This window comes from Marmota flaviventris, chromosome 5 (genome assembly GCF_047511675.1).
Source record: "Marmota flaviventris isolate mMarFla1 chromosome 5, mMarFla1.hap1, whole genome shotgun sequence".
Taxonomy (NCBI): domain Eukaryota; kingdom Metazoa; phylum Chordata; class Mammalia; order Rodentia; family Sciuridae; genus Marmota; species Marmota flaviventris.
Genome location: NC_092502.1, coordinates 1,243,064 through 1,257,207, shown reverse-complemented (window position 1 = coordinate 1,257,207; position 14,144 = coordinate 1,243,064). Strand labels below are relative to the sequence as shown.

The following is a 14,144-nucleotide window of genomic DNA, read 5'->3' as shown; positions in this document are numbered from 1 at the left end:
TTGGGAGCTCCAGCCCACGTGGGAAGCTTGCTCCAGGCCCTAGCAGTCTTTGCCTGTGGGCTGCTGCCCTCCCTGCTCCAGTCCTGTGACTCTGTACACACTCTTAGAGTCAGGTAGGCTGCTTCTCTCCTCTGTGTTCCTTATCTTTTCAGAGTTACTCACTATTTGCCTTTCTAGTTTATTTTCCTTTCCTTAAAAAACGTAGAATAATCTTGACTATAGCTACAAATTGGAAGGGGTGTGGTTTGGGGTAAGAATGGTGTTGAGCCTGTGTGGGGGACAGCTGGCGCTTGGGTTGTCTTGAATCTACCAAGGCTGGAGGCCTCTGCGGATTGAAATCTTGGGGGGTTCTTTCCATCTGGGTCTTGGTTTTCAGCCTGTGGGTTCTATGCATGCTTCCTTTTACATTTGTGAGGCTTATGCTAATTTTTTTATATTTGGGAGCTCAGTGCTTCCTCCCTGGGGGTCCTTGAGAGCACCATAGTCCCTGGGGTCCCCCGGGCTTGGCTCTGTAAACACGCTGACACCAGCCTCCTCAGGTCCCCAGGTGCCTCATTTCCCACAGCTACAGGAGATGAAAGCCACCTTTCCTGCCCCTAGGTGAGCCAGTGCCATGGTGTCCCTGGCTGTGCCTGGGACTCAGCCTGCTTCCCCACCCCAGGCTACTTCCTCATGGAGGCCCCTTTTCCCCCCATGCAGGGACCTGCCACTGTGAGACAAAGGCATTTTGATCTGAAATGTGGGTTCAGGCCACACCACCCACTGAGCTAAGGTGAGACTCCTACCTCAGGAAGTGATTTCTCCTCCTCCTTCTGCTGCTGAGAGCTCCACCAACTCTTCTTCAGGTCAGATGTCATTTTTCTGTTTGATTTTCTATCAGAGTTGTCACTGAAGTTGCCTTCGGAAGACCCAGAAACTAAAGGGGCCAGAATTGGCTGCTCATTCCTGGAGAAGTCTCCCCCTGATCTCTGGAATTGAGAGAAGAAGGGCTTCAGAACCTCAGGTCCTCAACCTTCCCGGAATAAGAAGGGTGAGGACTTTGAATTTTGTGTGTGTGTGTGTGTGTGTGTGTGTGTGTAAATGAGGCTCAGGTCTGATCCTCTACTGAAATCATCTTTGTGGTGGCTTCTATTAGGGCTTATATTGGTTAGTGTGCATCAGAGTAAGGAGCTTCCCAATACCGACTTCTAATTTGGAACTCCATTTTTGAGAAAGATACTGCATCTGATTCAAAAAAGATAGAACACACTGATTTCTACAATGAATCGTAGGCATATAAAGATGATTCTGTTCTACTTGTTTGCCTAGTCCCTGCTGGGCCAACCCAGGGTGCCCCTGGAGACTAGAGGCACACATAAAACCACACTCTTGTGTAGGAGAGGAGCCAGGTTGAACAGAAAGCTCTGTTCTTCTGTATCAGCATAGAGAGAGCTTCTCTGCGATTGTGAAAAGAATCACAGGCTTTCCTCTAGAGACTGCTGAGACTAAGGGAGCTCTCTGTAGGCATGTAAGTGCAAGTTGGTGAGGGAAAGGTGACAAATGACAGCAGCCACAGCCCTACAGCACGAAAAGGATGGGAAAGGAGGAAGTGCAGAGCAGGAGACCTGGGCTTGGCTGCCACAGGACCTGAGAGAGTGCAGAGAGGGGACCTGGGCCCTGGGCTTGGATGGTACAGGACAGGAGGGAGTTCAGAGCAGGGGACTTGGGCCCTGAGCTTGGCTGGCACAGGACAGGAGGGAGTGCAGAGTAGGGGACCTGAGCCCTGGGTTTGGCTGCTATAGGAAGGAGGGAGTGCAGAGCAGGGGACCTGAGCCCTGGGCTTGGCTATCATAGGACAGGAGGGAGTGCAGAGAGGGGACCTGAGCCCTGGGCTTGGCTGGCACAGGACAGGTTAGAGTGCAGAGCAGGGGACCTGAGCCCTGGGTTTGGCTGGCAGGGGACAGGAGGGAGTACTCAGCAGGGGACCTGAGCCCTGGGCTTGGCTGTCACAGGACAGGAGGGAGTGCAGAGAGGGGACCTGAGCCCTGAGCTTGGCTGGCACAGGACAGGAGGGAGTGCAGAGCAGGGGACCTGAGCCCTGAGCTTGGCTGGCACAGGACAGGAGGGAGTGCAGAGCGGGGACCTGGGCCCTGAGCTTGGCTGGCACAGGATAAGAGGGAGTGCAGAGCAGGGGACCTGAGCCCTGGGCTTGGCTGCTATTGGAAGGAGGGAGTGCAGAGAGGGGACCTGAGCCCTGGGCTTGGCTGCTATTGGAAGGAGGGAGTGAGAGCAGGGGACCTGAGACCTGGGCTTGGCTGGCACAGGACAAGAGGGAGTGCACGGAAGGGGACCTGAGCCCTGGGCTTGGCTGCTATTGGAAGGAGGGAGTGCATAGAGACAGGAGTGGCCAGAGAGAGTCTCACCTTAGCTCAGTGGGTGTTGTGGCCTGGACCCACATTTCAGATCAATGCCTTTGTCTCACAGTGGCAGGTCCCTGCATGGGGAAAAAGGGGTCTAAAATTCCTAAATAAGAATGTGCAGTATATCTGAAATATAAATAGTTCCCCTACTCTTTGTTGTTAATTTCTATCCATTAAAGCCTAGAAAGCCCTGGTCTGTCTTCCATGAGTTGGTGTGGTTGGAGCATAACCTTAGGTCAGAGAATCGAGTCCCATTCACCAACCCAATTTCAGAACATTAGGCTGAAGTTTCCATAATGAGTTCACATTTATTATTTCATGCCAATGAAACTACTAAAGGAATTTGACATTTTCATAGCTCCTTTGCAATTTCATGACTGTCAACTAAACACCTGGGCAGGATGCGAGTCAGAGGACTATGCGTGGTGGCCACCTCACACTGATATAATAAAGCATGGAGAAAAAATGTTTTTAAAAGACCTGAGGTAACCTTGCAATTTTGGCTCAGGAGTGGCAGTCTAAGTGACAGCCATTGCTAAACAATTTGTGTAGTTTGTCATCGCCAGTCCTTGGGTCTCTCCATGGGGTGAAATTTAGCAATGGGTCTGTGGATACCGAAGCTCAGCTGCTCTTCACATTCGACACTTGCAAAGTATGCCTGTGAAAGTCTCCCGGTTCTTTAGCACTTGTCTGGCCACTTCTGAGGGTTCCCTGCCCCTTTCCTACCCCTTTGTGTGGCTTGGCTGGGGATCTGGTGTCTGAACTGTTGGATTCAAACTTAGGGATCCCCACCACAGCTTCAGCCAGGCAGAGTTTTCAGACTCCACCATGAGGGCCGACAGGTGGGGCAGCAGCCACAGGCACACAGGGGTCCTTCAAAATGCTTCTGTACTCCCATGTCCACTGTCCTGTGTTGCCTGGTGTCACTTGCTACTACTGTCTCAGGGGAGGCCTTCCTCAGTAGCTATTGGCACTATCAGGCAGGGTCCCCTTCACAGCCCTTGTCTTAGACAACTGTAGCCCTGGAGGCTGTAGGTGGCCAAGGTATAAGCCCACTGTCACCAGGCATGTAGACATGGGAGGTATGGATAGGGACCTAAAAGCCCTGTCCTCTTTCCATCTTGCATGAGGAAAGCCAACACACAGGATACCAAGCTGGGTTGTAGGTCATGTATTGCAGAGGCAGAATCACACCTGTCACCTCAAGAATTATTGGGTCCTGTTTTGATACAATGGCCTGCCATTCAAGGTGGCCTCGTGTGTGCATTCGCGAAGTCCCTGAGTATCGCCCCTGAGTTTGGCCTCTGTACCTGGGCACATCCTGCTGGCTCTTGTGGGAGCATCCTGCTCAGTGGGCCACAGGTCACATTCCTTCTGTGAACACAGCCAGAGCCTGGCTCTCAGGTCATGGCCTCCGTTAACACAGGCGCTGCTGCAGGGCTCTCCCCACCCGTTGGGAGCCACTGGCCAACACCCAGCCCTCGACAACTCTTCTGGCTGAGCTTCTGACCCGCCTTGGTCATCACATGCCTGTATCGTTCCCCAAGGCGGCAGGCTCCGGGACAGATCCATGCCCCGCCTGGGAGTCGGGCACACTGCCCTGCACATAATGGGCATCCGTAGGTGTACACTCAGAGTTGAACTCTCTTGAGTGCACAGCCAGGTGCAGAGGGCAGGGGGCCATGCTGCGTTCTCTTACCAGTGCCCTCGCTGTTTCTGCACACAGTGGGGTGGCCATGGGGAGCGGCAACGACAGCTCCCTCCAGGCGTTCATCCTGGTGGGCTTCTCTGACCGGCCTCGACTGGAGAGGGTCCTGTTTGCCTCTGTCTTGGTCTTCTATGTCCTGGCACTGGTGGGCAACACTGCTATTGTCCTCTTGTCCCTCGCGGATGCCAGGCTCCACACGCCCATGTACTTCTTCCTTGGGAACCTGTCCTTCCTGGACCTCTGCTTCACCACCAGCATTGTGCCCCAGCTGCTGTGGAACCTCTGGGGCCCAGACAAGACCATCAGCTACCACGGCTGCGTGGCCCAGCTCTACATCTACATGGTGCTGGGCTCCACCGAGTGCGTCCTCCTGGCCGTCATGTCCTACGACCGCCATGTGGCCGTCTGCCGGCCCCTGCACTACATGGTGCTCATGCACCCCCACCTCTGCCTGCAGCTGGTCGCTGTGGCCTGGGGCTGCGGCTTTCTGAATGCCTTCGTCATGTGTCCTCAGACCATGCGGCTCTCACGCTGTGGGCGCCGCCGGGTGGACCACTTTCTCTGTGAGATGCCGGCTCTCATCGCCATGTCCTGTGAGGACACCATGCTGGTGGAAGCCTGTGCCTTTGCCCTGGGGGTGGCGCTTCTGCTGGTGCCCCTGTCCCTGATCCTTGTCTCGTACGGCACGATCACAGCTGCAGTGCTGAGGATCAGGTCGACCGCGGGGCGCAGGAAGGCCTTCAGCACTTGCTCCTCCCACCTGCTGGTGGTCTCTCTATTCTATGGGACCATCATCTACATGTACCTGCAGCCGGCCAACAGCTACTCACAGGACCAGGGCAAGTTCCTCACACTCTTCTACACGGTGGTCACACCCAGCGCCAACCCCCTCATCTATACCCTGAGGAACAAGGATGTGAAGGGGGCAGTGGCCAGGCTCCTGGGCTGGGAGAAGGGGAATGGGGAAGCTTAAGTGAGCAGCATTTGCATCTGGCTGCTGAGTGCAGTGCCCCCGTCCACATCCTCAGGCCAGTGGTGTTCTGTGGAGGCGGGCTGGGGCGGATCTGGGAATCTTCACATATACATCATGAGATATCTCAAATTCACACTTGAGTCTCAAGTACAAACGTGACATCCATCTGTGTTTCCTGTGTGCACATACACATAGCCTCAAAGTCTCTGTGTAGGCATTCAGATCACCTGTGTCGCCACAGGCTTGCAGGTCCCGGGTGGGGTTTCCATGGTGGGGTGCTGATGGTGCTGAGGAGGTTTTGGGTTTTGGAGCATTGGTACACGGGGAGCTCAGATTGGGGTGCCTGATTCATGCGGAGGACTTGCTGGAGCTGTTCCTAGTCACCTGAGCCACCAAGTGAGGCCGACAACACAGCGGCTCAGGGTTCCAGTGTGGCTCACCCTGCCGGGTCTGGGTGGGACCAGCTGTCAGCTCTAGGAGCTCTGCTCCACAATGGCAGGGGACTTGTCATCTACCCTGTCCCACAAGCACCAGGCAGTTTGCAACTACATCCTAGGTGTCAAAGAGAGACAGTGAGCAGCCTTTCTCAGCACCCCTGTGCCCACGACTGTGGTGGCATTTCCAATGGGCATCTGGGCATGCTGGGAGGACAGCCTCTGCCCAGGCTGTCCTCATGAGCCGGGAGTGGCCTTTTAGGTGCATCTTCTGGAAGGGAGGACTGGGGGTCGTGGCCCCTCTCCTTGGCTGTTCTCACAGCAGAGTGCTCCCAGGAGGGCTGAGCAGGAGCCGGGCAGATGGTCTTCATTCGAGGGGACCGATGATCCTGGTCTCCTGGGGAGGTTCCTGGCCAACCTCACCAGACATGGTGCTGTTGGCGATCTTACAAGGTCAGTGCAACCAGACGTCACTAAGAGCAGCGCCGCAGCAGCAGGTGCCTCAGAGCCCGAGGATGTGACTTCCCGGCTCCACAGCCCCAGAGTGCAAGACCACGGCTGGGCAGGCATCTGTAAAGGCTCCCCTCAGTCTCTGGTGACAGACAGACCTGGGAGTTGTCGTGTTGGGGATAGTCAAAGTCGGCTCCTCTCTTTCCCCAAGCCTTCTTCCCATGTCCTGAACCATAAGCACCCTCGGGGGGTGGGAGTGACCAGAGAGCCTCAGCCCACCCTGTTCCTCGCTCAGCAGTGTCCCTCCGGTGACTGTTCCAGGTGAACGGATGGTCCCTTTCATAGACTAGCCTTATTCTAAGTCCTGGCTTTAGTTTAACCCTGGAGGGGTATAAAACCCAGGAGCAGAGAGCGTGTCGGAAGATGGGTTCACACTGAGAGCCACCTGACCCCCAGCCAGGCTCAGTGGCTTTAACCTATAATGACTCCGCTGGGCTCCCTGGCTGGAAACCACTGATCCCACCCTTCCGAAGAATGATCCGTGGATGAATCGCTTGGAGAAGGGGCCTGGAGAGCGTCCGTGGGGACACTTACTCTGGGAAGATGCTGTGCCAGTGCCCAGGGGCAACTCCGTGCCTCTGGGTGAGATGGAGCTGAGGGGCTGGGAATCTCAGCGGCATGGCTGCCAGTCAGTGAACAGCAGCACTTGGGACCCCTCCTCTTAAGTCAGTGGAGCTGAGAGCGTGGCCGCAGGTGTGCCCTTCCAGATGGCCTGGTGTGGGATTCCGTTTGTCCTTGGCTTAGAGTAGATACCAGCAAGGGAAGGAAACCCTTATCTCAGGCTCAGGGCAGATTCTGCTGCAGAGCTTCCTGAGACCCTCTCTGAAGCTGTGGGTGACGGAATTGTCTAGACTGTCTCCTGGCCGCACAGGGAGGAGGCTCTGTGCTTGCTGGCATTCCTTGTCACGCAGAGATAAATGCAGCCGGTGTCACAGAGTGGCGTTGTGAAGGACCAACGGCCACACTGCTGTGCTCAGTGGGTGGACTCCTCATCTGGCTCCTCCTTGGATCTGTTTGGTTTTGGTTGGTTTGGCTTAAGGGACCCTGCCTAAGGAGCATCTCAGAAGCACCACTGCAAGTGAGTTCTTTGTGGAAGTTTATGTGGGAGGGAGTTGTCACTTACACACTACTCTCTGTTCCTTTGGATACACGCCCAGGAGCGGAACTGCTGGATCACAGGAGCTGCCGTTCTCTGCTGTGGCTGTGCTCACAGCGCCCAAGGGTTCCCTTTTCTTTGTACCCTGCTGACATTTATTACTTTTTGGTCATTGTTATAATGACCATTCTAACAAGCATGAGGTGACATCTCACGTGGTCTTAACTTGCGTTGCCCTGATTGTCAGTGGTTCTGAAAGTTTTGTATACATGTTGGGCATTTGAATGCTCCTTGTTAGAAATATCTATTTTGAGAAATACCTGTTTAGATCCTCCTCTCATTTTGAATCAAATTACTTGTTTTCTTCCTGTTGAGCTTTTTGGGTTCCGTGTGTGTCTGGGATTCTGATCCCTGTCAGGTGTGGCTTGCAGGTGCGCTCTCTCATTCTGTCCTCCTCTGCTGTTGATTGGGTCCTTTGCTGTGCAGAAGCTCATCAGTCTGATGGAATTCTGTTCATTTCCACATTTGTTGCCTGTGATTTTGGGGTTCTATCCAAAAAGTTATTGTCATGGAGCTTTTAATCTATGTTTTCTGCCAGCTATTCTCCACTTTCGGGTCTCACATTTAAGATCTCTAATCTGTTTCCTAAATTATGAAATTAAGAAAACATCTGACACACCTCTGCAGCTGGGCGTGAGAAACCAAGGTAGGGATGATGTAGGAGGCCACGGTCCATTTCTATTGGTGGGGGCATTGTGTCCAGATTTGGCCAGGCAGAGTGGGCTAGGCTTCCCTGAGCTCAGGGCCAGGTGTAGAGTGGGCTAAGGTTCCCTGGGCTCAAGGCCAGGTGCACAGTGGGCTAGGGTTCTCTGAGGCTCAGAGCCAGGTGTAGAGTGGGCTAGGGTTCCCTGAGCTCAGGGCCAGGTACAGAATGGGCTAGGGTTCCCCGGGACTCAGGGTCAGGTGCAGAGTGGGCTAGGGTTCCCCGGGACTCAGGGTCAGGTGCAGAGTGGGCTAGGGTTCCCTGGGCTCAGGACCAGGTGCAGAGTGGGCTAGGGATCTCTGGCACTCAGGACCAGGTGCAGAGTGGGCTAGGGCTCCCTGGGGCTCAGGGCCAAGAGCAGAGTGGGCTAGGGTTCCCTGGGCTCAGGGCCAGGTGTAGAGTGGGCTAGGGTTCCCTGTGGCTTAGGGCCAGGTGCAGAGTGGGCTAGGGTTCCCTGGGCTAAGGGCCAGGTGTAGAGTGGGCTAGGGTTCCCAGGGCTCAGGGCCAGGTGTAGAGTGGGCTAGGGTTCCCTGTGGCTTAGGGCCAGGTACAGAGTGGGCTAGGGTTCCCTAAATTCAGTGCCAGGTGCAGTGTGGGCTAGGGTTCCCTGGGGCTCAGGGCCAGGTGCACAATGGGGTAAGGTTCCCTAGGTTCTGGGCAAAGTGCAGAATGGGCGAGGGTTGCTTGGGTTCAGGGCCAGGTGTAGAGTGGGCTATGGTTCCCTGGGGCTCAGGGCCAGGTACAGAGTGGGCTAGGGTTCCCGCGGCTCAGGGCCAGGTACAGAGTGGGCTAGGGTTCCCTGCAGCTCAGAGGCAGGTGTAGAGTGGGCTAGGGCTCCCTGGGGCTCAGGACCAGGTGTAGAGTGGGCTAGGGTTCCCTGGGGCTCAGGTCCAGGTGCAGAGAGGGCTAAGGTTCCCTGGGCTCAGGGCCAGGTGTAGAGTGGGCTAGGGTTCCCTGGGGCTCAGGGCCAGGTGCAGAGTGGGCTAGGCTTCCCTGGGGCTCAGAGGCAGGTGTAGAGTGGCTAGGCTTCCCTGGGCTCAGGGCCAGGTATAGAGTGGGCTAGGGTTCCCTGGGCTCAGGGCCAGGTGTAGAGTGGGCTAGGGTTCCCTGGGATTCAGGGCCAGGTACAGAGTAGGCTAGGGTTCCCTGGGTTCTGGGCTAGGTGCAGAGTTGGCTAGGGTTCCTGGGGCTCATGGTCAGGTGCAAAGTGGTGTAGATTTCCCTGGGCTCAGGGCCAGGTGCAAATTGGGCTGGGACTCCCTGGGTTTAGGGCCAGGTACAGAGTGGGCTAAGGTTCCCTAAATTCAGTGCCAGGTGCAGTGTGGGCTAGGGTTCCCTGGGGCTCAGGGCCAGGTGCAGAGTGGGCTAGGGTTCCCTGGGTTCTGGGCAAGGTGCAGAGTGGGCTCCCTAGCCCTTGCTTGGGTTCAAGGCCAGGTGTAGAATGGGCTAGGGTTCCCTGGGGCTCAGGGCCAGGTACAGAGTGGGCTAGGGTTCCATGGTTCAGGTCTAGGTGCAGATTGGGCTAGGGTTCTCTGGAGCTCAGGGCCAGGTGCAGAGTAGGATAAGGTTCCCTGGGTTCTAGGCCAGGTACAGAGGGTTGTAGGGTTCCCTGTGGCTCAGGGCCAGGTGCAGAGTGGGCTAGGGTTCCCTGTGGCTCAGGGCCATGTGTAGAGTGAGTGAGGGTTCCCTGGAGCTCAGTGCCAGGTGTAGAGTGGGCTAGGGTTCCTTGGGTTCAAGTACAGATGTAGAGTGGGGTAGGGTTCCCTGTGGCTCAGGGCCAGGTGCAGAGTGGGCTAGGCTTCCCTGGGGCTCAGGGCCAGGGGCAGAATGGGCTAGGGTGCCCTGGGGCTCGAGTCCCAGTGCAGAGTGGGGTAGGGTATCCTGCATTCCAGGACCCAGGTGCAGAGTAGGGTATGGTTCCCTAGGTTCAGGTCCAGGTGCAGAGTGGGCTAGGGTTCATTGGGGCTCAGGGTCAGGTGCAAATTAGGTTAGGGCTCCCTGGGTTCAGGGCCAAGTGTAGAGTGGGCTAGGGTTCCCTAGGTTCAGGTCCAGGGCAGAGTGGGCTAGGGTTTCCTGGGGCTCAAGGCCAGGTGTAGAGTGGACTAGGGTTCCCTAGGCTCAGGGCCAGGTGTAGAATGGGCTAGGCTTCCCTGGGACTCAGGGCCAGGTGTAGAGTGGGCTAGGCTTCCCTGGGACTCAGGGCCAGGTGTAGAGTGGGCTAGGGTTCCCTGGGCTCAGGGCCAGGTACAGAGTGGGCTAGGGTTTCCTGTGGCTCAGGTCAAGGTGCAGAGTGGGCTAGAATTCCCTGGGGCTCAGGTCCAGGTGTAGATTGGGCTAGGGTTCCCTGGGTTCAAGGCCAGGTGCAGAGTAGGGTAAGGTTTCCTGGGGCTCAGGGCCAGGTGCAGAGTGGGCTAGGGTTCCTTGGGGCTCAGGGCCAGGTGTAGAGTGGGCTAGGGTTCCCTGGGCTCAGGGCCAGGTGTAGAGTAAGCTAGGGTGTCCTGGACTCAGGGCCAGGTGCAGTGTGGGCTAGGGTTCCCTGTGCTCAGGGCCAGGTATAGAGTGGGCTAGGGTTCTCTGGATCTCATAGCTAAGTACAGAGTAGGATAAGATTTCCTGGGGCTCAGGGGGCAGATGCACAGTGGGCTAGGGTTCCCTGGATTCAAGGTCCAGGTACATAGTGGGGGCTAGGATTCCCTTGGGTAAGACCAGGTTCCACCATGCGACCAGCGCACTGGTTTCATTAAAGAGGTTCTTGGCATAAAAGTTAGCTAGCGAGATCAAAATAAATACACAGACTCAATTACCTTTTTCTATGACCAGGTCCTAGACGGCTCTCACCTCTCTGGCTCACACCTCGAACTACCCGGTAGGGCAGCAAGGATTACTCAGGGCTAGCAGGAGAGAGAGAGAGAGAGAGAGAGAGAGAGAGAGAGAGAGCGTGAGCACGCCAGGGAGTAGCCTTTTATTGGGGAACAAGAAATTCAGGGGAGAATTCCATCCAATGAAGGTTGAGGGGGGCAGCACTCCAAGGTCAGGGTCAGTGATTGGCCTCCGGGTCAGTGGTCAGTCACACCCCCACACGGACATGCTCTCGCACCTGGAGAGGGTCGGGAAAGCTCTGACACAGTTTAGCCAGAGCGCCTCACACCCAATCCGGGAGTTGCCCAATCACGTGTGAGAATGGCTCCCCACAGCCAGGTGCACAGTTTAGGGTTCCTGGGTTCAGGTTTAGGTGCATGGTTGGCAAGAGTGTCCTGGGCTAAGGCCAGGTTCAGAATGGCTAGGGTTCCCTCAGCTCAGGGCCAGATACAGAGTGGGGTAGGGTTTACTGGGTTCAGAGTTGGGTAGGGTCCAAGGGCCTTGTACAGAGTGGGCTAGGGTGTTCTGAGCTAAGGCCAGGTTCAGAGTGTGCTAAGTTTCCCTGGGTTTTGGGTCAGGTACAGAGTGGGGTAGAGTTCCCCTGGGGCTCAGGGCCACGTACAGAGTAGGCTAAGCCAGGTACAGAGTGGGCTAGGGTTTCCTGACCTAAGGCCAGATGTACAGTGGGGTAGGATCCCCTGGGCTCAGGGCCAGATGAAGAGTAGGCTAGGGTTCCCTGTTTTCCAGGGCCAGGTGCAGAGTGGGGTAGGGCTCCCTGGTTTCCAGGGCCAGGTACAACGTGGCTAGGGTTCCCTGGGCTCAAGGCCAGGTGCAGAGTGGCTAGGGTTCCCTGGGCTCAGGGCCAGGTACCCCCTTGGGTAAGATTCCCTTAGGCTCAGGGCCCTGGGTTGGTGTGTCTGTGCCTGTCAGTGTGTTTTACCTGTTTCCTGGAGCTCTTTTGCTTCCAGAGGTCAGTCCCTGAAGATTAAAACTCATGCAAACGTTCCCTCCCGCCTGTGGATACAAATCTGTGGAAACTGGTCTCTGTGATTTGATTTTTAATAATAAAAGTTAGAGATGTGACTATGGAGACAAGGTCTCCACCGGGGCCTGCAAGTCCGGCTTCGCTTCTACCTCTGCTGCATTAGCTTGCAGCTCAGGCTTCTACCTCTGCTGCATTAGCTTGCAGCTCATGCATACTCTGACAGATCTGGAGTTTCCTTCAGGTTGTGGTGAGCTGTCACTCTGGTGCCTGTCTCTGTCTCTTCACATCAGACGCATGCAGTCGACCCAGGCTGCTCAGCCATGTTCCCACCAAGAGCTTGTGCTCTGAACTTTTGGGGCCTTTCACAGGGAAGTGAGTCTTTCTCGCCTCTGAGCAGGGCCTTCCACCTGCCTGTCATGAATTTGCTTTGGGGAAAGGGGAAAAATGGAATTTCAAGTGTATGCTGTAGTGCAGGGCTGAGGGCTCTGGCCTCGTGCTGTTGCCAAGGAGGAAGGCGAGGATTCCAGGTCACAGGTAGACCTGCAGAGATGAACTCATGCTCCATCCCAAATAGCCAGGAACTTTAGTGACCAGCCCCTTGTAGGTGCAGCCAGTGCAGGATCTTGAGCTAGAGCTTGGTATGAGGGCGCGTACTTAACAGAGCTTTGCAAAATACGTTGATTTTACCTCAGAAGCAGAACACAGAAGTCAAACTCAGGTATTGTGAGAGCTCAGTTTTATACTGCTGTACTGATTTATCACAAATACTTACCAGTGACACTACATCCCCTGTCCCTGCAGGGTATAGAAGAATTAATGATTAATGACCAACATTCACACATTTGTCATTTGCACTTAATTGATTTTCCTTCACTCAGCAAGTGTGAGGACTGTGGAGATGGATGAGAAGATGGTGGGGAAATCCAGTGGTGCCCATGCTGACCCCTGCCATGGAGGGGCAGCTGGGCCCCTCTCTTGGTTCTGAGGTCTGGTGTCCTGTTGGAGACACGTCTGTTGGATCTTGAGGACTGAGAGTGTTAGAAAGCAGGAGAGCGTGAGGAAGGCGGTGCAGGGCAGAGGGAGACGGCAGTGGGTGCATTCGCCCAGGGTTCAGCATGGAGGCATGCCCCCACCAGTGTTAAGCTGACTGGGTTTGGTTTGGCCCCTCACAGAGAGAAAATGAGTGGGCCTAGGACAAGCCTGGCATCAATAGGATACATTTAAGTCAGGGCACTTGCTGCAGCTTACAGTGTGCCCTGGAGGAGAAAGGGAGGAAAAGCCTTTTAAAACGTTTCTCCTAGTGCCCCATGGTCACACGATAGTGGGGTACATTAACATAATCGTGGCTGCGTGCAATGTCACCTGCTCCATTTCAGTCTTCTGTGCTTCCTCTTTCCTCCATCTCCTCACTTCCCTTCCCCTAAGCTCTTCCTTCCATTTATTATCTACCTTAGTGCTTTACAGCTGGACACAGGCACAATGCACTGTGGAGTGTACATGGTGTGCAGAACATGGGCTGGTCACCTCCTGCCTTGGTTCCTCCCTCCTGGCCCCCTTCCTCTGCTCCACTGACCTCCCCTCTACTTCCAGGGGATCTGTGCCCCCTTTTCTTCCATTATTCTGCTCTAGCTTCCACATATGAGAGAAAATAAGAAAAAAGCCTTTTAATAACTCAGAAAGAACTTATGCAAGTTTAATTAGTGAAACAGGAGAGTAACGGAGACTAGGAATTGGGTTTGGGAGACAGATGTTAAAGCAGTGGGACGGTGAGGCTTGGGGACGTGGTTGGGCATGGAAAGCGAAGTTCCAGAGTTCCGGTCCTGGTTGCTTCTCTGGGCCTGGAGGGAACACGTTGTGGGATGGGGGAGTGTCTCACGGTTAGGGTTTAATCATGTTAGTTGGCAATTAGCAGTTTTCTCTCAAATAAGTGGGAAGAATCACAAGAATCATTATGTTAGAACTAAGGGGACAAATGCTGTGAAAATAATGACCTCAGATCCAACCTGTTGAGACAAAGCCCCTGGCACAGGGGGCTCATTACCCTCTTGGCACAGAAGCCCGCAGGGGAATGGAGCCATTAAGAAGTCCGCTGTGTGTCTGGGTGGGGCCTCTGAGGAGTGTCTCCTGTGCCCCGCTGGACTGCGGGAGGCCTCCAGGACCCTAGGGATCCCCAGGCGTCTGCGTCTGCACAGGAAGGCAGCCTGCAGGAAGTCCCAGAGCCCTGTCTTCCCTTACTTGGCCTTGGAACGCAGTTACACCAATGGCAGAGAGCGCTTCCTGGCCCTGGGGAGCAAGGCCATCTCGGGCCCTTCAGGTTAAGGAGCGCCTGGTGGAGACGCCCAGGCTCAGAGGCCTCAGACACGCGTCTTCCTCATCCCAGAGGGAGAAATGAATTTCAAATTTAAATTTTTCTGCTA

At 55.3% G+C, this 14,144-nt stretch overlaps 1 protein-coding gene across 1 annotated transcript; it reads left to right on the top strand.

Annotated features, from left to right (window-relative positions):
• The first annotated feature begins 4,135 nt into the window (after positions 1–4,135).
• On the top strand, positions 4,136–5,080 carry LOC114080829 (putative olfactory receptor 2W6). Its single transcript, XM_027922450.2, has one exon. The coding sequence runs from the start codon at positions 4,136–4,138 to the stop codon at positions 5,078–5,080; it is 945 nt and encodes a 314-aa protein (XP_027778251.1).
• Positions 5,081–14,144: the final 9,064 nt, after the last annotated feature.